The 23,905-nt window shown below is 40.4% G+C and overlaps 1 protein-coding gene across 1 annotated transcript in view; it reads left to right on the top strand.

The window, feature by feature from the left end:
• Positions 1-23,905, top strand: part of LOC144506139 (FERM and PDZ domain-containing protein 4-like) — a 559,161-nt gene that overhangs the window by 430,332 nt on the left and 104,924 nt on the right. Inside the window, exons 3-4 of the mRNA XM_078231973.1 lie at positions 17,728-17,888; positions 18,537-18,639. Coding sequence (XP_078088099.1) covers positions 17,728-17,888; positions 18,537-18,639 — 264 coding nt within the window. The remainder of the gene's footprint in view (positions 1-17,727; positions 17,889-18,536; positions 18,640-23,905) is intronic.

Genomic DNA, 23,905 nt, shown 5'->3' with positions numbered 1-23,905 from the left:
TTTTTAGGGTTAAATTCCATTTGTCACTGTTCTGTGCATCTAACTAGCCCATCTATATCATCTTGTAATTTAAGGCTTTGTTCCTCACTAATTACCACCAATTTTTGTATCATCTGCAAACTTACTTATCATATCTCCTATTCATGACCAAATCATTAATATTCTAGTGGCATTTGTTTCTTATCAGTGGTAGTTGCAGAACATGTAAAGGAGCAGGTGCTTTGTGCAGAATATTGAAAGTCAGGACAAGGTCGTACAGTATTTGTTACCACACCCTGTAGACTTCATCAACTTTAAACAACTCTGGAAGCCAACAAATACCTCTTAAATTGTATGCATGAGCCAGCAGAAATCAATCAGCAATCTGAAAACACTGATGATGCCTTTAAGTAGATCTGGGTTGGGAATCCATCCTGTATTGAATACATATTCAACTCTACGTATTCAAGAGACAGTGTTAGATGGAGCTTTGTGTTCCAAAATGACAGCACTGGTCACAAATCAACATCACAATCCGAATGATGTCTCAACATACTCTATGTTTTAGGCGGACATTCAATATGCACGTGCAGACACCCTCATCAAATGGAGCCCACCAAGGCTGGCATCAGGAGTGTGTGCATGGCATTGGCACCAGTTTGGAGGGAGAACAGCACTTGCAGTACCAAAATAAAAATAACTGCCATGGAGCCAAATTCTGCAACCAGTAAATTCAAAGCGATAGCAGGGAAAATAGTTTTACAGAATAACTAAATATTTTCTGAATTAGAACTTGTTATTAAAAGATTTTTCAGTTTGCAGTCATGCTGTGCAATTATACTGACAAGTATGAAATTTCTTTGTCCACATTTTAGTGTAAGTATTAACTGCTTCATTGAAACAAGTTAGCCCCTTTGTTAAAATACTAGAGACAGAAATTTGATACAAATATATTTGTGATTAATATTGGGCAATTTCAACAATTATAAAGGTATTTGGTTTACAAATACAAGAGCTGAAATTACAGTGTGACTTCGTAGCAAACACATTAATGTATTCATATGAAATCCGTCTGACTTTAAATATATTTTAACCCACTTAAAATTAAACAGTTCACTTATCTGTTACAGTCATAGGCAACATGATATCATGATTTTCTTTTATTAGTAACATTACAGATGGACATTGACACATCTACTGACAAATCTAACCCTTAATCTGCTTTGAATAAAATGTGCAGATTGATAAGTGGTTGTGTTTGTCATGAAGAACAAGGGGCCATGATAATTCAGTACTGTTCACTGCATGATCTTCGAAAGGTTTGGATGAAAACGAAAGCATTTCTGTCACTGGTCTGAGTGATTTCTGGGGCTGTTTCACTGACAGATTTTTCACAAAAAACATCAAGAAAAGATTGATTACATATTTAAGGAAAAAATATGCAGAAAGGTAAAGGCATGGGAATGGATGCAGTATTGCAGTACTCGTCAATATTTATGTTCTTGGCTTTGAAGTATCATACTGGGATTTGTGCAGGGACTGAGTGGGTGAACAGCTTCTGTGTCAGTCACAATTTATTTCATTAACTTGAACAGCAGGGTCCAAACTGATGAAAGCAATAAATTCTTCTCAGCTTTGTTTCCGTGCTGTTGGCTTTTCGCTGCTGCACTGCTTTGCTTGCAGCATTGCGAAACAAGTAAACTGTAGGTGGACAACATTGTCAGGCTAGAAGTGATAAGAGCACTTAAGGAAGACGGAAATGATCAAATAAGGGAATGGACTCAACAGCTTTACCAGCATATGAGGTTTAATATTTAGCTGGCAAGGTCAAATTGTTCTTGGGCACAACACAGTGAGCAACTAAAACCTGATAAATGCAAAGTTGTAAATAAAGGATAGTCAGTGAATAACTATGAAATGCACCATCAATGGGGAAGACTGCACATCATGATGCATCATGAAGGTGAGTCATAAAGTCTCCTGCATGACTGTGGGAAGAATTGTACTACACATTCACTTATCAAATGTTCTAATTATATGAACTATTTAAAAACATGATGGTTTAAATCTCATTTCATTATGCATGAATTAGTCTTTGATGGTAACCAACTATCTCTTAAAATGATGGTGCCATAGTAGCTTAGTTACTTTGTCTTTCTGCAACATCATGAGTGCCATTTTCACCGTCCTTCTAAAAATGATCTATTATTGTAAAAAGACGCAATTAGTGTCCTTTTCCCAATTTCTAGCATCAATATCACGCTTATACCTACACACTGATATGAAGCTGAAACACATATATTGATGTCAAATATCCCAGACCATTTTGAAAATGGTTATTCGACAATGGAAATGGGAGAGGGTGATATCCTATTTTTAACTGTTCTCTTCAACATAACCTGTTCCCTGGATTTAGCACCACATGGTTATAGGCAATTAAAATGGCTTATCATAGTTAACCATTAAAACACATTTTCTGTCAGTTGCATTTAACAGCACATCTCACTAGGCAGCCCATTGATCAGGAAACCAAATGCATTGCATTGCATTCCCCAAATTATCTATTAGAAATGCCTATAATGGAAATTGTGAATTCATCCCTTACGATGTGACTTCGTGTATCAGTGATGAAACTATAGGGTAAAAATGGATGTCTGTTGAACAGTTGTGCTCCCCTCTTCTTAGAGATCAATTCAGTGAGTCTTCCATCTATTGATCTCAGAGCTCGGGTTTACATCTTGTGTATCCTTCCCATAACTTCCAGTTCTTCATGAAGTCGCATCATGCACTAAGCCAGATGCCTTACAAACTTTACAACTGAAAGTCAACACTCTTCATCCATTTCCAGAAACAACCACTGGACAGCAATCATGAGTGGAAAGTCTGATTGCATTTCCTCTCGCCAGTATGAGTACTCTGAGGCCAGTTATGTAAAACCAGGGAGTGATAAAGCATTGAAACTGGGACACATGGACCTCCCACATCACACCAGGCTTCCCACTTAACAATCTGTTAAAAATATTAACATGGTTAGAATCATAGGGGTTAAAATTTCAATTTTGCCCCCGCACACCTCCCTTCCCGGGGATTGGAAAACAAGTCAGAATCCAGGTCTGCCAGACTCCTACGCCTTCCAAAACTTCACTTGGGAAACCCTACCCAGTCTTCCCCCCAGTAGATCTCATGGAAACATTAGTTATGAGTATTCCTAAGGCCCTATAGCGATCAGTTTCCTTCTAGGGATCTGTCCTTTGGGAGATGAGTCATCTGGAAAGATTCTTTCTGGACACCGTTTCTGAATCTAATGTTCTAGCACAATGAAGCCAAACTTAGTTGAGGTGGGTACCCCTTATAGGCACAAGTTATCCAACCAAAGTAGGTTAATGACCCCATCACTCTAATTTGGAACAGTAGTCTCCATGGGTTGGGAATTCTGTTCCACCACTCTTCCAATGACAGATCTTTCCTTCAAGAAAAGTTTTAACGTGGAGACTATTTGACCCATTGTTGTGTAAGAAAGCCATTCACATCATTTTGCTCTCTTGCCCTTTCTACATGTGCTTTTAGCTGTTTTTCATTCATTTTTGGGACATCAGTCACAAAAAGATAAAACACCAATCTTTTTTTTGAACTGCAGTCAGAAATGTCACTGTAGCAATAAAAAGCAAAAACTACTGGAAATGCTGGAAGTGTGAAAATAAATCCAAAGAGAACTGAGAATACAGACAGTACCTGAGGCGGGAAAAGACATTTCTCGTAGTCCCCTGTATCAGTGGGGTTGATTTTTGTTTCAAGTGTACATTGAGTGAGTGATGGTCAATGTATCCACCCTGCCAGCTCAATGGAGAGAAATCAATGGAGCAGCAGATTAAAGTGGCAAGAGAATGTAAAGAGCATGCCATGGCCCAGGGAGTTGAACTTAAGTATTCCTTCAAAGATCCCCCCCAAAAAATGCTTCTAACTTTACCTGACTGCAGCTTATTACTCCAGACTGCAAAAAGCTGCACTCTACAACCATGCTTTTAGGCAGGTTGAGGAAACAGCCATTGAATAAAGGGACCACCCACAGTAAATCTGCAATCTTTCTCTCGGGTGTTGCTTTCATCCCACTGCTCCTCCAATTTATGTCAAAAACCATGAGGGCAGCAAAATGAAAAGTGGCACCAACATGTTCTAACTGGATGTAAGATATAAAGGTCACTGGATGGCTTGCAATAGATTGTAAATCAGTAATTAATCTACAAACTCAGATTACATCACCACTGGAATGAAGCTTGAATATTTTGCTTGTACACTGGCTCCCAAAATTGGATTATTGCTTCTCATCCACTCGCTACAATGAGTATTCTTTTGCTTAATCAGAGTTTTAAAATATTTTTAATGGTCATTATCGAATATGAATGAGTGCTGAACAATGCGGATCCTCAAGGACTCCTGATTATTTTGGTTATGAAACATGTGGAATGGCTATAATCAAAAATATAAGGGAATTTCAAATGTTGCTTAATGTTTTCTGCTGATAGAAAACAAGAGGTGATGTGCTGATCAATGGGCAAGTTAGAAAATATAGTTTGTCTGAGGATATTAGGTGAATAGTTTCTTCAGTTTGGTAACCTGATCTGAAATCTTGTCCTTCAGATGACTTGCCTAACTGGTACAGTCCATTATTAATTAAAACAATATTTTCTTGAAGCCATGAGGGTCGGCATGCTGTTGTTATGATAGACAGACTCGGCATCCGAGTTTTCTACATACATATATAAATGATATACAAACAAAACAATCTGTAATTTGGCTTCTCAATAAACCAGCCAGCAAAAGTGCTCTGTGTTAGCCCAACCCAGCTGCAACACTAAATAGAACATGAGGTCCAAATGAACGGTAGCATGAACATATGTTGAATTTACAGATTATAATCTACACCCTCTGCTGAAGTGTGAACCTGTTCATCCTGTAAAAAGCTGAATTCTGAATTAATTGCCATAATCTATTTCAACAAATCGAAATCAGCACAATTATGAACATTTCCTGTCAGTCAGTACCATGCCTTGATTAAATCAAAGCAAAATACTGCGGATGCTGGAATCCGAAACAAAAATAGAAAATGCTGGAAAATTTCAGCAGGTCTGAGAGAACAGAGCCAACGTTTCGAGTAAGGGTCATTCCTGACTTGAAACATTAGCTCTATTCTTTCTCCCCAGATGCTGTCAGACCTGCTGAGATTTTTCAGCATTTTTTAATTAGAACAAGTTTTGTATTCTTAAAACAGCAATAAACAAGAACTCAGTGGATAGGGGTCACATGACTCAGTGCCTTGGCCAAAAGCATGTGCCCGTCCCTTACTTAAAACCTGGCTGCCCAAATGGTCCTTTGTGTTCCCTGATTTACTTACTCACCTTGTAAGTAAAATCAGCCACCTCGCTCCTTCTCTTTGAGAGGTGGGTCTAAAGAAAACATCTCCCGATGATCTCCAGATGAATGGGGACCATCCTGGTTCATAACCCTGGGAGGAGATTGATTGGCCCTCAGTGTATCAGTTGTAAATCCCATGAATCAACTCCTCTAGCCCCAATACATTGATCGAGTATCTGCAACCTGTGGCTACTTTTCAAACTTCTACATTTCATCCTCAAGCATAACTCAATCCCACCTTTTAATTTTCCTGTGAAAATGCTCATAAAGCTCAAAATATGAATCAGCAATAAAAGAAATCCCCAACAATAATGGAAACTTGCATTTATATAACATGTTCATCACAAAGAGAAATAAAAAATGGATTAAGAGAGATAAAGTGACTGAGCTCAAGCCATAATGGGAGAGTTAATAAATGCAGTGTTCAATTGCTCAGTGTTTGATTACGTATATCTCTTGCTGCCCACTGAGTGTGATTAAGCCTGGCTGTGGTCATGTGGAAAAAAAGAACTAAACTCAGACATATAAGCATGAGAGCGGGCATTTTAAAGTATTAAATAAAATGCCATGTTGCACACACATAAGCTGGAGTGCATCATCTCTGCCCATCCCAATGCATAAAACATTACAAGTGGGTTTACCAAAAACTTAGTCACCAATTGCATTTTTGAGAGATTTTCAGAGATGCTAAGAGAGTTAGTTGAGAGATGTGGTCCAGTCAGCTGAAGGCTATACTATCAATCCTGGGGCTAAGCATAAAAGGCCAGAGTTAGAAGATCGATGGGAGAATAATGTACAGAGAGAAGCTTGGTTAAGCCTGTGGATGAAGACAAGGATATTCTGTTCACATGGGCTAATGACAGTACCCAAAAATCAATGAACAGACATTAATGCTAATTGCTCACTCACTGATTAGCATTCACCTTTTCCAAAATTAGACAAGAAGCCACAAAATAATCAAGTAAACTGCATGATTAATGGTAGAAATTAACACATAAGATTGCTCAAATGGATCAGAGCAACATTTTATATAGAATATAGAAACCCTACAGTGCAGAAGGAGGCCATTCGGCCCATTTTGATAATTAAAGAGTCATCCAGAATGAAATGATTTGAAATCAGGATTTATTTAAACTTCAGTTTTGAGTGTGTGTCTGGCCATATTAAAATAAATAAAGATTATTTTCATAAGTGTCAAATAAAACTCCATGTGGTTATGTGGGCAAAGGTAAGGAGGTTGGAAACTGCTGTGTGAACTTGCGAGCTGAGAGTTGTTTTTGATGCCCAGTGAGCTGGCCATATGTTACACTACTTGTGAGACCTCCTGAAAACTTGCATCTGTGGGTTCCCATTGATCCTATTGCGTTCCTGAACAGCTGTAAAGCCAGACTTGACTAATCTCTCTCAGGATACATTATTGTCTAATAATTCAGTCTTCCTGGTGATGCATCATGTGTTTCATTTACTGGTTATTTTACTAAAACAACAGCAGTTTAATTGTTAGCCTGCAGTTTTATTAAATTAAACATCACAACATTAACCTCTGTATATATTTCTCATGCTAACCATCTGGAGACAGGGTGAATGGGCTTCATATCAACTTCTTGTAGAATAATAGATACCTGGAAGTCTCCTATAAGGCTAACAGACTCGAGGATTTAAATAATGTTACATATTCTGTAAATAACATGGGGGTGGGGGGAGCTTCATGAAATTTGTTTCAGTATTAAGATTAAGTACAGTTGGAGCTCATTCCCTTGGGGACTTTTAGCTTTTATAATCTCTGCTGCTGTATTTTAAGGTTTTTAATCTATTAACTGATCGTATAGTCTAAGTGGCTTGCACAATCCAGGGAGGACCCATATTGATGGCAAGGTGTGATATTTTGCCCATTAATTTCCTGAGATTTGCTCCCTATGAGTGCTATTTCCCATTGTAAGACCATAAGACATGGGAGCAAAATTAGGCCACTCGGCCCATCGAGTCTGCTTCACCATTCAATCATGGCTGATATTTTTCTCATCCCCATTCTCCTGCCTTTTCCCCATAACCCCTGATCCACTTATTAATCAAGAACCAATCTATCTCTATTATAAAGACACTCAATGACCTGGCCTCCACAGCCTTCTGCGGCAAAGAGTTCCACAGATTCACCACTCTCTGGCTGAAGAAATTCCTCCTAATCTCTGTTTTAAAGGATTGTCCCTTTAGCCTGAGGTTGTGCCCTCTGGTTCTAGTTTTTCCTACTAGTAGAAACATGTCCACTCTATCCAAGCCTCGCAGTATCCTGTAAGTTTCAGTAAAATCTCCCCTCATCCTTCTGAACTCCAACGAGTACAGACCCAGAGTCCGCAACCGTTCCTCATACGACATGCTCTTCATTCCAGGGATCATTCTTGTGAACCTCCTCTGGACCCTTTCCAAGGCCAGCACATCCTTCCTTAAATACAGGGCCCAAAACTGCTCACAATACTCCAAATGGGTCTGACCAGAGCCTTATACAGCCTCAGAAGTACATCCCTGTACTTGTATCCGAGCCCTCTCAACATGAAGGCTAACATTGCATTTGCCTTCCTAACTGCCGACTGAACCTGCACGTTAACCTTAAGAGAATCTTGAACAATGACTCCCAAGTCCCTTTGTGTTTCTGATTTCCTAAGCATTTTCCCATTTAGAAAATAGTCTATGCCTCCATTCCTCCTTCCAAAGTGCATAACCTCACACTTTTCCACATTGTATTCCATCTGCCACTTCTTTGCCCACTCTCCTAACCTGTCCAAGTCCTTCTGCACCCCCCTTCTTCCTCAATACTACCTGTCCCTCTACATATCTTTGTATCATCTGCAAACTTAGCAACAGTGCCTTCAGTTCCTTCTTCCAAATTGTTAATGTATATCATAAGTACCACATCACAGAATAACCTCCCCTACCCCAGTCTTAAACCTTGATGTTTACTAAAGAGCATAAAAAATGTAGTTGACAAAATATTATAAATTATATTCTAATTGATTATCAGATAATACATTTTCTATTAAAGAGTATTACACTGCCTAAACAGTTAGTGCAATGTATCCACTTGCTTTGGTGTGTACTCCTCATCTCCTTTACACTTTTATACACTCATAATGGAAAATTCCTTAACCAAAATATAAAAGGAAATGACTTGTTTTCAGATAGCATTGCTCATGACCTCAGGATCTCCCATAGTTACACTGATAATACAACGTTAAACTCATCACAAGATTGATTCAGATGAGAATCAGCATTGAGCGCAGCAATTCACAACCTGTTGTTGATTGTATATTCATTGCACTTAATGGTATGCAGATGCTGGCCATTAACCAGGGATTGACGCTTCTCAGTCTTTTGGCTAAGATCAAGTGTCAGATCCAGCCCAAGATGGGGTGCAATGCCTTATCGTGTCAGCTTGGATTTTGTTTGACTCTCCGAGGGGGCCATGAATTGCATTCAATTGGAATTTGAATTTGCTTTTTGAAACAAGCAAGGAGATGTATTTGGGTTTGCCCGGTCCACTTTGAGCATTGGCTTTCTAACTTTAAGAATTGAGTAAAAAAGTTAAAAAAGAATGAATAAATAGGAACAAACTGAAACTATGGGCTAGGGAGAATTTGTTTATAATATACATCTCTAAATTAAATCGTATTTTTAAAATGTGTATAAAGATTGGTTTTACCTCTGTCCTTCATCGCCTAGTTTTCTGGAATAGAACATCTATGTGTCCAGTCATATCTTTTAATTGACTTTGAGTACCATCCAATTGAGTATTCCTCATGTGGGAAAGTTGTTCCTGACAGTTCTTCTAAATGATCCTTCCATTAGTGTTGATTTATAATCTCTCATAGCAGTATCCTGTTATATCTTGTCATAGCATTCCCAACTATCCCCATCTATCCAACTTTAGATTTTCTCTTACTTCCACTTCAAGTTTGATCCTTTAAACGCTACCACCGTGGTGAGGAAACTATTTTCAGTTTCCTAACTAAAGCTTGAGAAAGGTTTGCTCATACAGATTGAGTTTTTCAGTCCCATCTCCAGAGATTGCAATCTGCTGGATTTCAGAGTCTGCACTCTAGCCTCTACTTTTGAAATGTCAGTTCTTTAATTGGCAGTTAGCTTCACCGGACTGGCACTGCCCCAAGATTTCTCCCAAACTCCAATTCCCCCAACTGCACCAAGCTAGAAATAGCTCCCAGGATGTCTCCCATAAAGCCAGTGACCTTCTGTTACCTTCTCAGCTTCACAGATCTTCTCTTGAGCCCTAGTTACACAGAGCTATAAAGCTGCTCTTGGGCCTTCTAAGCTTCAACTACACAGAGCCAGCTAACAGCAGCACTTTTGCTTCTGGAGCCTGCTAAGAGCAGCACCTTTCCATTATGGCCTTTTCCCCCTGCTGCAGGACAGTCACTCGTCCATTAAGCACATAGATTGAAACCTGAGAATTTTTAAAAACCCCACCCACCTCAATGATGACGTCGCCTTCCAGGGCTCACTGAATGCTTTCAAACTATTTGTAGCTTTAACTCCCAAAATAAAATGACTATCTGGACTACATTTCTTTGCAAGCAGTGTAAACACCACGGGCAGAATTTTCCGGCCGCGCTGGTCTAAAAGCCAGAAATTCCCACCCGACTGTCAATGGGGTTTCACATTGCCTGCAACCCGTCCGCTAAAGTTCCAGTGGCAGGCGGGATGGGAGAATTCCAGCCCACATCTCCAACTCTCCAGTTAAATAAGCCCACCTGCTGTTTTATGATCTTAGCTTTCTCGCTGTTAACCTCTAAAGCCAACATGACACAACCTTTTAAGTGTAATAATCTTCAGGCTGCTTTAATTGCATTTATCCCATTTTCTACTGTTAACCTTAATCTTTCCAGAACTAAACGTTACCTCTAAAATACTACTATGAAGCATGAACCAGGTATTTATAACAAAAGTGGATGATGGGAATGTGGGTGGACCAGGCTATTGTGTTTGTAATTGGCTGTGCAGGATTTGATTTGATTTGGTTTATCATCGTCACATGTATTAGTACACAGTGAGAAATATTGTTTCTTGCGCTATTCAGACAAAGCACTGGAGAAAGAAAGGAGAGGGTACAGAAAGTAGTGTTACAGTCATAGCTCGGGAATAGAGAAAGATCAACTTAATACAAGGTAGGCCCATTCAAAAGTCTGACGGCAACAGGGAGGAAGCTGTTCTAGGGAAGAAGCTGTTCTTGGTTGGTTGGTACGTGACCTCTTTTGTATCTTTCGGACTGTGGGAGGAAACCAAAGCACCCGGAGGAAACCCACCCAGACAGAGGGAGAACATGCAGATTCCGTACAGACTGTGACCAAAGCCTGGAAACAAGCCCCGGTCCCTGGCATTGAGAGGCAGCAGTGCTAATCACTGTGCCACTGTGCCGCCCTGAAAAAAATGCTTTCTATGATGCATGTGTAAATGTTGGTGAGAGTCCGAGTGGACATGCCAAGTTTCCTTAGTCTCCTGAGAAAGTAGAAGCATTGGTGGACTTTCTTAACTATAGCATCGGCATGGAGGGACCAGGACAAATTGTTGGTGATCTGGACACCTAGAAACTTGAAGCTCTTGACCATTTCCACTTCATCCCCATTGATATGGACACGGGCATGTCCTCCTGAAATCAAATGTCTTGAGTCCCAAACTTTCCAGCTCCCCGATCCACCAGAAATGCTCATTATTTTGTTTTGCGATAACATTGGTTCCTATTTAAAAATATAGTTTCTCTGTTGCAAAATAATTGGATTGCTCTGCATAATTCTCTCAAAAGATTTTGCCTCAGAATTTTACAATAACTGCAATGAAAGGAATTGGAGTCCTTGTTAATTGTACAGCCATCCAAATATTTTGTTTTCAACAAAGTGATGTACAAAGTTATGCTTCTGGTGTTGGAAGTAGAGAGCCTATATTTAGTAAATTTGATGCATTAAGTACATTACAATTCAAGGCCAACACTGAGGCCACTTCCCATGCTTTAGAGTAATGTTTCATTTGCCATGCATCAGTGAATTTGTTTATAAATGATGAATCGCCCACAGTTACATACATTTTACAGATAAATGAATATTACAAATTTATCAGCTTTTGTACATATTAATTATGCACGCAATTTCTCCTGGAGTCCCTGGGCTGGAAACTTATCGGCTTGCTATCTCTTACACCTAACAGGAAGCCAGGAGATGTACAAAAATTCGACACTGGGAGAGACTTTCCACAAATACGAAGATATGAATTAGGATCAGGAATGGACCATTCAGCCCCTCGAGCCTATTGCTTTGTTCAATAACATCACGGCTGATCACATTCCGCCTACCACCACCCCCTCCTCCCCCATCTGAAAAATGTTCAGCTGCCTCTACCACTCTCTGGGGAAAAGAGTTCCAAAGATTCACAGCCCTCAGACAGAAGAAATTGCTTCTCATCTCCGTCTTAAGTGGGAAAGTGGGAGACCCTTTAATTTTAAACTGTGGTGCCTAATTCCCATCTCTCGCACTGGAGGAAATATCCTCTCAGCACGTCCCCTGTCACCGAGAGCATTGAATGCAGTTTTGGTCCTCTTACCTCAGAAAGGATATTATTGCTGTAAATGGAGTGCAGCAAAGGTTCATCGGACTTGTTCCCTTCTTATGAAGAGAGATTGGGCAAACTGAGCCTGTTTTCCCTTGATTTTCGAAGAATGAGAGATGATCTCAATAAAACCTATGAAATACTTAAAGGAATAGACAAGGTAGATGCAGTTAAGATGTTTTCCTTGGTTTGGGAGTCTAGAACCAGGGGGTACATTTTCAAAATAAGGGGGATGTCACTTAGGATCGAGATGAGGAGAAATTTCTTTACCCAGAGGGTTGTGAATCTTTGGAATTCTCTACCCCAGAGGGCTGTGGAAGTTCAGTCATTGAATATCATTAAGGTAGAGATTGATCGATTTCTGAATCACAATAACATAAAGGGTTATGGGGATAATGTTGGTAAAAGGCATAAAGTGTCCAGTTAGCCGTGATCATATTGAATGGCGGAGGAGGCTTGTTAGGCTGAATGGCCTACTCTTGTTCCCATGTTCCTAATAAATACAGATCCAGCCTGTCCAGCCATTCCTCATAACATGATTATGTCAATCCAGGTATCAATCCAGCACACCTCCTCTGTACTGCTTCTAACATGTTTATATTCTTTATTAAAAAAGAAGGAATCACAGAAATCAAAACAAAATCAACAGGAACCAAATTAACAAAAGGAAGACATGTTAATTAAATAAAATGGTACTTTCAATCACCCATCATTATTTAAACCAAACATCTATGGGACATACTCCAGTGGGAATATTTGGACTTGTGTCAGGCCAAAAACCCAACAGCTCACCCCTATGAAGTTGATACAAGAGGAAAAGTGGGAGGACACCCTGAGGCACCATGAGGAACAATGATCCAATACAATATAGCAACAGATAAGACAGGGTTGCTGATGTACATACCTGAATCAGCCATTCTAAGGTTTTTGCATTCGTTGAATTAAAGGATCTTGTTTGATTCTCTGAGCCAGGAGAGATTTGCTATTTCAGCACTTACTTCCTACATTGAATCTGTCTGAAATGCTCATTTGAGTGTGTGTACTGCATCTGGGTTGGCAATAGAATTACTTTCTTCTTGGTGCTGGATAGATTTAGGGTTTGAAGTTTTGCTCTAATATTGAGTGTATTAACGGCTACAGTGGTTTAATTTGCAGATCTAACCCTGAAATTGGTTGGGGACAACTCCAGCAATATACGGCCAAGAGATAAATACCTAACTAGAAGTTAGTGAGGCTACAGATATCATTCCGATATTTGGGAGACAGGGTAACTTCCAGATTGTTACTTCCAGAATCAGTGGAGCTTCCGCGTCCTATGTTGGGTCTTAATGGGTCATACATCATCTCTCAGCTGGTTGGAGTTCTCTGAGGCCTTGTAGGACAAGCTGAGCTACTTTCCTAGCCATGCCATTTACTGTGGACTTGTAAGAGCCATCCACACCCCACTGGAATTTATAGAGCATTGTAAATGGAAACCTGATGTAAGTTGAATCCAACCCAATTTCCTGTCTCCCCTGACCACCCACCATCCCATACCTGCCCCCCTACCCCCCAACCCGGTCCCGGTCCCCACACCCCCAACAGCCATAATTTGCCAAGCCATGTCAAAATCACCATTTCAGCTCCCCACAGCACCACCAGGCTCAAACACTTTGGCCTGAACTTTACACTGAGGCTAAAACATTGAGGGTTTATCCCGTCTCCCCTTGGTCAGTTCATCTTGCAGTGATTTTATGGTCAGAAATCAACTCAAGGTGAGGCTCCCCACTCCAAGAGTTGGCAACTAATCAGAGGGCACACAGCTCTCTAATCCTCTTGCTGCCAGGAGCAGTGGCCACTACTGGAACTGCAGGCAGTCCCTAATAATTGTTGATGGAGCCGATTTAGAAGGTATGTTAAGGTCTCCCATCGGGCAGACCCCGATGAGGGAGATGGAAGACTAGGTTTGGGAAGAAAGGGGTGTGGATACCTTGTGAGGAGGTGGGGGGATGGGCATAGGGTGCCTGATCAGGACAGTCCCCAGCCTGTTAAAAGGCCACCAGTTCACCCAGGTGATTTGCCAATTTACATGGACACCTCCTGCCTCTGATAAAATACTCAGACTGGTGGAAAGAGATTCTTGCATCATGATTTACTTAAGACCCTCAATTGCTCAAGGATGCAGGGACACCTTGACCCTCTCTTGTCCTGGTAAAATAGCAACAGAGGCAGGAATACAACAGGCATGTCCCCACCCCCACCTACCTCCTCCTCTCCCAGCGGGCCATAAAATTAAACTCTATGTGTGTTTGCCTTTAAAACCTCCAAAATGCATCCCACACATTTATCACTTATTTTACAGCTACTAGTTTTCTTCCTTTAAAAACAATACTTGTGTGTATTAAACACCATGATGTTGGACATGAAAACATGCAATGTAATAACATTTTTGCTCCAATTTATGTAGTATTATTTAGAGGATGGTTAATGTGTATCCACATATCATTTGAACTCCAGAGTATGAACGTTGATCTGAATATTATCTCAGGAAGTTGTTGCCAGATAAGTAAGAATAATAAATTTAGTTTATACAATTTTCATGACTTCAGGACATCCCACAGCATTTCACTGTACATCAAGGGAGTGTTATGATCCCAGTTGATGTTATAACTGGATGGGAAGATCCCAGAATGGACCTCCAGCTCAAATGACTGTAATTTTCACTTCCTTCAATAAAACATGGAGGAACAAAGTCACGTGACTTGTAATTAGTTTTAACAAGAAAGAAAATTAAACATTAAAAATTGGGTTATGATACAATAATCCTTCAATCCCGCTTATTTTAACAATTAAACACAGATTTTATGATTACAATGGATTACAAAGTACGTCTTAAGGAAACAATGGCCTCATTAACACAATGCCCCTTCTAAGCACACAAGATGACTGTGGTCAAATATACACACTGTGCTCTGAATACAAGTTAGAGTCTGTGGATTTCTCCTCAGAATCCCCAGATGATTGTCACATGAGAGTTTCCAAACTCCACTCCCAAAAACACGTTTTAAAATCTTCTCCCATAATAATACATCCATTTAGTGGCTTGCATTCTAAAATTGAGTGCAGGTATTCCAAATTACACTTTTAAACAAAGCTTTCACTCTACTTTTAACAGTGGATCCAGTCCAGGTTGCACATCACCCCTTTAGGATTTCTTTGTCTTGACTGCTGTACAAACTGGTCACAATTGCTTTAACTCTCAATGCCCAGACTCTATTAAAATGGCATCAAACTTTTGATTTACCTCTGAAGTGTGCTTTCCCACTCTAAATCTGGTTGCTGCCATTGTCTCCTTAACTCAGAACACTTTGTTTACTTTCCCTTGAATTATTTTGAACAATACCTTGGTCTCTGTTGTCTTCGATTCTGTCGTCTTAAGACACCTACTGTCCCAATTCCCTTGTTATCTGGACAGTAACTGATTCTTTTGCAAGCTTGCCTCTTTACAGCTCCCGTCCTGTCCAGTCTTTCTTCTGGCAGACGTAAAAGCTTTCCTATTTTATAAGAACCTCCATTTTCTTGGCAACCACTGCTACTACTATCTATTCTTCAAGCTGTAACCCTCTCTAAGCACAATTGAATCACATTTGGAATTGAAACCAACCCCCACAAATACAAAACCTTTGTCCAGCATGAATCTAACCACAGATTTTACTCTTCCAGGCACAGAAGTATTAAAGACACTTAAAACTATACCTTATTTCCAAGCTGTAAAAGCAATACAAATATACATTAAAATTAGCTGCCTGTTAATTCTGCAATGCTGCTGGCTCTATTTTGAAAGGGGCCTGCCACTGTGTGTCCAAAGTGCCTGCCTGTTTTGGGCGATAGATCTCTCTTACTATAGAAATCGAGGTCCCAGGATATACAAAGACCTCAATTGCTTTTTTAGGTAGGAACTAATTGGCGTCTCCTTACGACATTGTTTGATCAGTTCCAAGGGCAATAGCAGAGAAGGTGTGCGGGTCAGGTTGATTGGCTATGCTAAAAATTGCCCTTAGTGGCCTGAGATGCGTAGGTTAGAGGGATTAGTGGGTAAATATGTAGGGATATGGGGGTAGGGCCTGGGTGGGATTGTGGTCGGTGCAGACTCGAAGGGCCGAATGGCCTCTTTCTGTACTGTAGGGTTTCTATGATTCTTCTATGAAGAGGCCCGACAAAAAGGCTGGACCTGTTGTTGTGCGCTCCAGAGGAACATGAGATGGGAGGCGAGGAGAGAAAAATCAAGCATACACCAAAATCTTCCCATCCCGCTCACCACAGGAATCATAGCAGGCGGGACACAGATCATGTAAAGGTCCGTTGACTTCGGGCAGGATTTTCCGGCCTTGAGGCAGCGCAGCTGGAAAATCCTGCCCTACGTGTTTTAAATTATGTTAGGGGATGGCTAGTACTTGGGCAGGGAAGTTTCGGCTCATTTCTTTCACCAGAAGGCTCTTGAAGTGACAGGAGGTAGAGTTGAAGTTGGTAGCCCATGTTTCCATGCCAGAATTATGGTGGTCCCTGTCTCCATTCACCTAGCCATTTGAATAGCAGGAAGGAATATGTATCTGACTCATTGTATTGCTGGCAGCAGAGCGGACTTCAATTTGCAGATTGACATGCTAGCGCAGATGACCCTGAAAATTGCCAGGATGTTTACAGAAACCTTACAAAAGGGCAACAATACAAAAAACCCCATGTAACTTGTGACAGCATTTGGCTGGTCTCTTGAATGACTACCTAATGCTGGTTTAACTTACTCCTTCTCCACGAGTTTCTGCTGTGCAGCCAACCTGTTGTGGGAACTGCTTAGCATTATTTAAATTAGTTGGCGCTAATCTAATCCCAGGTTCTCCATTGGAAGAAAACCTTAGGCATCATTGCATACAAGTAACATGGAGAAAGCTGAAGCTAGAAGTGACCCCAAAGCTCACTAGCATTAACGTGTTTACTTAATAATACAGATAAATTTAGTACCCGCATGTAAAATGTTCCAGGAATAGTACTGTATTTGTACAAATCTTTAAAAATATGATTTTATTTATTGCAAAAAATCTGATATGTTTCCTTTATCTGTGGTTGCACTGATTATGTCATAAAAATTCCAATTTCTGAATGAAAATTCTTATTCTACACGATGATGATTTTCTTTCTCAGGTGATGGAATGTAGCCTTAAGTTAAAAGAGATTTAAAGTGTTGTTGTTGAACCCAATTCTTGTGTTTCACGTAAAAACAAATGTATGATAAAAATATAAAGGCTGAAACTCCCCTGTATAAGCATCCCTGTGTAGCGTCCTCACTTGGACCACATCTTTTCTTGTGCTCATTAGGCTCCTTTGTATCAATTCTAGAGTTAACATTTCTTGAATCGGGCTCCCCAAGGTACCACCCACTATTATGTGTGTCAATAGGTTTGGAAGTTCCAGCCGTGCTCCAAAAAGGGTCAGTTGCAAACTCCTGGAAAGCAAAGGAACCAGAGTATGTTTAGGTTCAAACCTAATTGTGTGCTTCTGTTTTACTCCTGCAAGGGTTCACAGAGGGATTACATATTCTCTCTCTCACTATACAGGATGGAAATAATTATGATCGAGAAGTATGGTTTTATTTTTTGCGGCCAGTTTTATCATTGCATAAATGTCACAAAACTAGATACTATTTTAAAAATTGTAGTAATCCTAAATAATGCTCCATTGTTGCCCCTTTTACAGCCATGTGACCCAGTCGACAAGTTTTGAAGACCCTCGACTCGAGGGAAGCCAAGTCATCCAGCCAGCCACTCGCAAGATAGAGATGAAGCGGGATCCAGTGTTAGGGTTTGGGTTTGTCGCAGGCAGTGAGAAGCCTGTTGTGGTGCGTTCTGTTACACCAGGTGAGAATGACAAAACACACAGTAGCTAATCTAGGGTCAGTTGTCTCAAATCTTTTACTTGTTTTCTAAACCTTTCTTACTGCTGATTTAATGAGTAGCACTCTCCAGTGAATGGAAGACTTGCTGTAGGTGTTAGTCACCTCTTATTCTTATTCTGACTATTTAATATAATGATAATGAGATAAATGCGTGTGCTGAAAAGTGACAATCAACCTGGATGACCATGTAGCTTTACTCCTGGACAATTTGTCCAGCTCCCATGGAGGCATGAGATCAAAGTCTTAATATTCCATATTGGTATCAGAAAAGTTTGCAAGTGTCAGGAAGATTGTTGCTCAAGTGATTTTCCTTGAAAATTTTACAGACAATGCCAGTGCATTTGAAGGTATCTAAAACCTGTGCCACTGAGAGGCTGGGTATCAAGGAAAAGTCATTCCAGATTTCTGCCAATTTATTTTAAGTGTTTAGTTGTACCTCTGTAAATGAATGATTAAAATTTCATGGCACTAATGGTGAAGAGCAGGTGAAACGACAAGGCTGCCAGCAAATAAGAAGTAGCATATCAGCATGGTGCTATTTTCAGTGTAAACGGATCATATAGCATGCAGTATGCATCAGGTTAATGTGATGTTTAACTTCTTTTCTTAGGAGGTCCTTCTGAAGGGAAGCTGATACCAGGAGACCAGATAATAAAGATAAATGATGAGCCTGTCAGCACAGCTCCCAGAGAGAGAGTCATTGACCTTGTAAGGTAATGACTCTTCATTCACCTATGTCCACTCATCATTAGCCCATCCAAAAGCAAGAAATGATTTAATGGGATTGCACCACTGTGTGAGACTGAGACATTTACCTGTTGACAAGGAAAAAGAGGAATAGATTAACCAAGCCTTGGAAAGAATAAGGAGCATTTATTTTATTGTTTTAGATGACAACCTTGAATAATCATAAATTAAATCATCTCCAACTGTGTTTAAAAATAGTACCTGACTAAATAAGGTCCATCAGCTCTGCTACGTTTTGAGAAGCTATAATAGCTTGCCAGACTGGCAATTTTCTTTTATTTGAAAAATTATCCTTTACTATCATGTACCCTGAAATAGGCCAGAGTACTAAGTGCATATTATCCACAGCTCCTTAACACAGGAATTCCATGCAACAGGAGCCTTGATTCTCAGCAAAAATCTCACCCAATACTATCCACAAGTCACAAAGCTATTGTAATGCTACGGAAATGATCATTTACATTAAGTTGCTGGGAAAGTTCCGAAATATTGGAGGAAGCTGCACTTTACTAGACTAGTAAAGAAGTCATTGTATTTCCTATTTGATGTCTTCACAGTATCCAGGAACAAGATGACCAATTTCATCATTGTCCAAAGAACAAAGAAAATATTCACTGGTCATTTGCTAATTATCATTATGGTTGAAACCTCACTAACAGTGATGAAGTACAGAGTGCTAAAACAGAGGGTCAGTGGCTACAGCTGGAGTGATGCTTATCGTCCCAATGAACTTACTGCGATGAGTTTGATCATGTTTCGGCCAACCCACTGGATAAAGTCACTATCCAATTCAGAGTGAATATAGTCTTGGCAAGGTGACTTGCCTTTTCACAACACCTCTGGCAGCCATTTACTTAGCAAGCTTGTTGAATATTATTTTCAACATATCTGCCATTTTCTAGGTAGGAATAACAGGACTGGTAAGAAAGAGAAACAGCAAAGGGAGGGGGCATAAAACAGATGTTAGAAATATGGGCTGTAGACTAGTTAGGACTGCAATAATCTTATGGGTGAAGGTGATCACTGCAATTAATTTTTACTTCACTGTTTAATTTCAAAGGACAACAGATGATTCTGCTGAATAGCCATCTTGTAGTTTATAGCAGTGTAACAAACATTCTACCTGCCAACTCTGGTAACTTCATTAACTTTGATACTGGTCAAAAATAACCAAATGAACATGTTGCCTAGTTGTACGGTGTGACAGCGATTGCTGAGTTTATTGGTGCTATAGACTGTACTTACCACTCTAGCAATGTAAACCCTCATTGAACCAACAGAAAAAAATTACACTCCATCACTATGCAACAAATTTCTGATAGAGCTCATGAATTTCTTCACATTCATGCCAAGAATGCAGGCAGCAGTCTGGATCCATTTATACTCCAGGAAAACACTGATGTCATGTTTCAGAATGAAGCACAAATGGCTCCTTGGGCAGAAAGGATATTGTATCCTCCCATAGCGAATGATTTTGCAAAGCCATCAATACAGCTGATGAGAAACGCAGTAACTCACCGGAGAGGACAGAAATTTATATAGAGCAAGCAACAGAAATGCTGAAAGAAAGGTTCAGAACCTGTATAGGTCAGAGGGATAATTCAGTGTGCTCCCAGAATAACATCTATCGGTGTGGTGGCTGTTGTGTCCTCTAGAACATACCAATCTAAAAACCATTAAGATAGAAATGCCAGAGCAGGAGGGCAAGAGAGTGAGTGGCGCAATAGATGTTGAAAACCACCCACAGGAAGAGAAAGCGACAGAAATAACAGCAACACGACCTGTGTTTAAAACTTACAGTGAACACCTACAGTGAGACTTAAAGCATTGCTTATCAAAACTTCATTCACTCAATATATCTGTTCTGTCCACCCTTTTTACTTGAAACCACTTGTCCCTCTTTGCAAATCTGTGGATGGCACGGTGGCACAATGATTAGCACTGCTGCCTCACAGCGCCAGGGACTCGGGTTCGATTACGGGCTTGGGTCACTGTCTATGCGGATTCTGCATGGTCTCCCTGTGTCTGTGCAGGTTTCCTCCGGGTGCTCTGGTTTCCTTCCACAGTCCAAAAGACGTGTGGGTTAGGTGCATTGGCCATGCTAAACTCTCCCTCAATGTACCCAAACAGGCGCCGAAGTGTGATGACTCGGGGATTTTCACAGTAACTTCATTGCAATGTAAATGTAAGACTACCTGTAACACTAATAAATAAACTTTAAACTATCTGCAAAACAAAGCAAAATAAATTCATTAATAACAGTTCAAAAGGCACAAAATCAACCATTCCAAAAATGCCAAAAAGGAACTCACTTCATGAATAATATGTTCAAAGATTTCCACGGAGCATACCCTTTGTGATTTTCTAAGCCTCATGATTCTACTTCTGAAATTAATCTAATAGGCCAAGAGACCCAGACGTTAATGGCATCTCAGAAGTACCCTGAGCCTCTTGTAACAGTGGTGGTTTTTGAATCATAACATTAAGAACTAAACTGGACCTGTGAGGCTGAGGTGTACCCTTTGGCTCATTGGTAGCCTGGCTCCACTTTGATCCTTTCATTTGGGAAAAAAAAAGACAAATGGGAAGTACTTGCAGATGTCTGAAGCTCTCGTTGGTCCAAATGAACACAACCTTATCAGTATGATCTTCAGCTGTCCCAACTGATCTAGAAACAGAATACTGATGTCCGATAGTCTTCATGAGGACAGATGTAGTGGTGATTTTCCTCAAACTCAGCAAAAGAGAGAGTACTGGTTATCTTCAAAGTTCTGCAAGATGTCTCCCTGAATTACAGAGCAATCAGTATCTAGTTATATCTCCATATGATGCCTTACAGTCTGAAGTCCTGCAGTAAAAGTTCAATAATGAGTAAACATTTTTACCTGTGGTACATTGATTCCCTGGAGGCTTGATGAGCTGGTTGTTAAGGGGCATGCATGTAGATGTTTCTGGAAATGCTGTTGTCTCTGGAACGCACAGCATGGAAGTCAATCCCTAATCAATTGGGCAGCAGAGGATAGCATTGTTCAGTGAATCTGTGGCAGGAGAAATGGTTTTACCCAGAGAGTGGTAATAATGTGGAACTTGCTGTAGTATAAGGGGTTAATTCCCATTTTGTAACATGCAAATCAGATATTGTATACATCAGGAAGTGACATAATATCTCATGTTTTTCATACAGCCTCATGTAATATGTAGCCAGCACAGTAAGAGGTATCTTAATAAAGCTCCTGTTTTATAGACCTCAGCAGGCTTAGTAAATATTCTGTATTTGTCAACAATACAGAGAATACTAAATGGTGGCAGCAAGAACACTTATGGAAATGTGAATAGCATTCCCAAAAAGGTTTGAGAAAGTCACAGGCCCCAACTTAGCAGAAACATGGCTAACTGGTACCGGAGATTTACCAGATATCAAACTGTGTCAAAGGTGAGCAATAAGCAAGTCAGTACACAGTTATATGTGATGGATAGCTGTACAGCTGATATCCTTATCAAGTTGGTAACAATGAGGAAGATTCATATATGATGAAGTAATCAAAGCACTTGATATATACTTCAGGCTGAGAAAGACCACTGCTGTTGAGCGGGCTAAACCTAACAAGTTTTACATGCAGAGAGTGGTGGGTGCCTAGAACATGCTGCCAGAGGAGGTGGTGGAAGTAGGCACATTAGCAACCTTTAAGAGGCATCTGGATGGGTACATAAATAAGGAGGGAATAGGAGGATATGGTCCGAGTAAGGGCAGTAGGCTTTTTTTAGTTTAGTTAGGGCATCATGATTGGCACAGGCTTGGAGGGCTGTAGGGCTTGTTCCTGTGCTGTATGTTTCTTTGCTCTTTATACCCAATGCTCACCAAACAGTACCTTCCAAAACCATGAACGCTATCATCTAGAAGGGCAAGGACAACAGATAAATGGCAACACCACAACCTGCAAGTTCCCCCCCAAGTCACGCACCATTCTGACTTGGAATTATATCGTAGTTCCTTCACTGTTATTGGGTCAAATTCCTGGAACTACCACCCTAACAGCACTGTGGATATACATACACCACTTGGCTGCAGCAGTTAAAGAAGTCAGCTCACCACCACCTTCTCAAGGGCAATTAGGGATGGACAATAAATGCTACCCCAGCCAGCAATGCCCACATCCCAGGAATAAATATAAAAATGCAATGGGGAAAGTGTTGATGGATTTATAAACAACCTATGTAGACTTGCAAAGAACTGTGGGTATGGTACCTAATGAGATGAGCTGATCAGAGACAGAATTGTCATGGGAGTACAGGATGATGCATGTGTTTGACTGCTGCCAGTCAGGCAGGGCAATGCAATCCAACTGAGCAGGCAAGCTGAGGTCAAGAAGAAAAATTGACCCCGATTCAAGGTGACAGGGAGAACCTGATCTCAAAAGCAGCTGACTCAGTAGAATATGTCAAAATTAAAAACAGAGTAAATGTTGCAAACAAAATGGTGGGAGACAGGAAGAATGTCCATTCACAGCCCCAGCTAACTGTAATGGGTTTGGCAGGGTAAAAAACGCAGGCAGGAAAACTGCCCTGCCAAAGAGGCTGAATTATGCAGAAAACTGGGCCACTTCCAAGCTATGTGCTGTAGCAAGAAGCCTGTACAGAATTCACTCAGAGGGAAGCATGAGAAAAAAATGGCATGATCCATGATGGAGATGATATTCATTATATTCTGCTATCTCTCCTTGGAGGGAGCAAGGAACCTGCAAAGAAAATATAAGGTCCTCTTTCAACCAGCTCCCGCGGAAAAGGAATGGATAGTTTAGTGTGTTAGAGTCGCTGATGAATGCAGATCTTGCAGAGCTCACTGAAAACCAAATGTAAAGCTACAGGAGCAGTTACCTGGAAGAGCTGTTGCAGCCATCTGTGCAAGACCTGTGCTTGGACAACCAGGCTGCACAAACACAATATACTTGCACTCTTCGATTTCCATCTATCGTATGCTGATAAAGAGCTCTCATGAATCATTGCAGCCCCAGCAGACATCAGTATCTTGCACTTTCTTCACTATCACCCCCATGAAAAATTGGGTTTAGCTCTGACTGGAATAGTCTATAAACCCAGGCATAAATGATATTAATGGTGTCATAATGATTAGTTATTCAGGTCCAGTGTCTCTTCGGTATCAGCCATTACTACCCAATAGTGGTGCTTAAAAGTTTTTAGAAATATTGTCAAAAACATGCACAACACAAAATA

This window comes from Mustelus asterias, chromosome 17 (genome assembly GCF_964213995.1).
Source record: "Mustelus asterias chromosome 17, sMusAst1.hap1.1, whole genome shotgun sequence".
Taxonomy (NCBI): Eukaryota; Metazoa; Chordata; class Chondrichthyes; order Carcharhiniformes; family Triakidae; genus Mustelus; species Mustelus asterias.
Note: the sequence above shows the minus strand (reverse complement) of the source record. Positions and strands in the feature narration are given on the sequence as shown.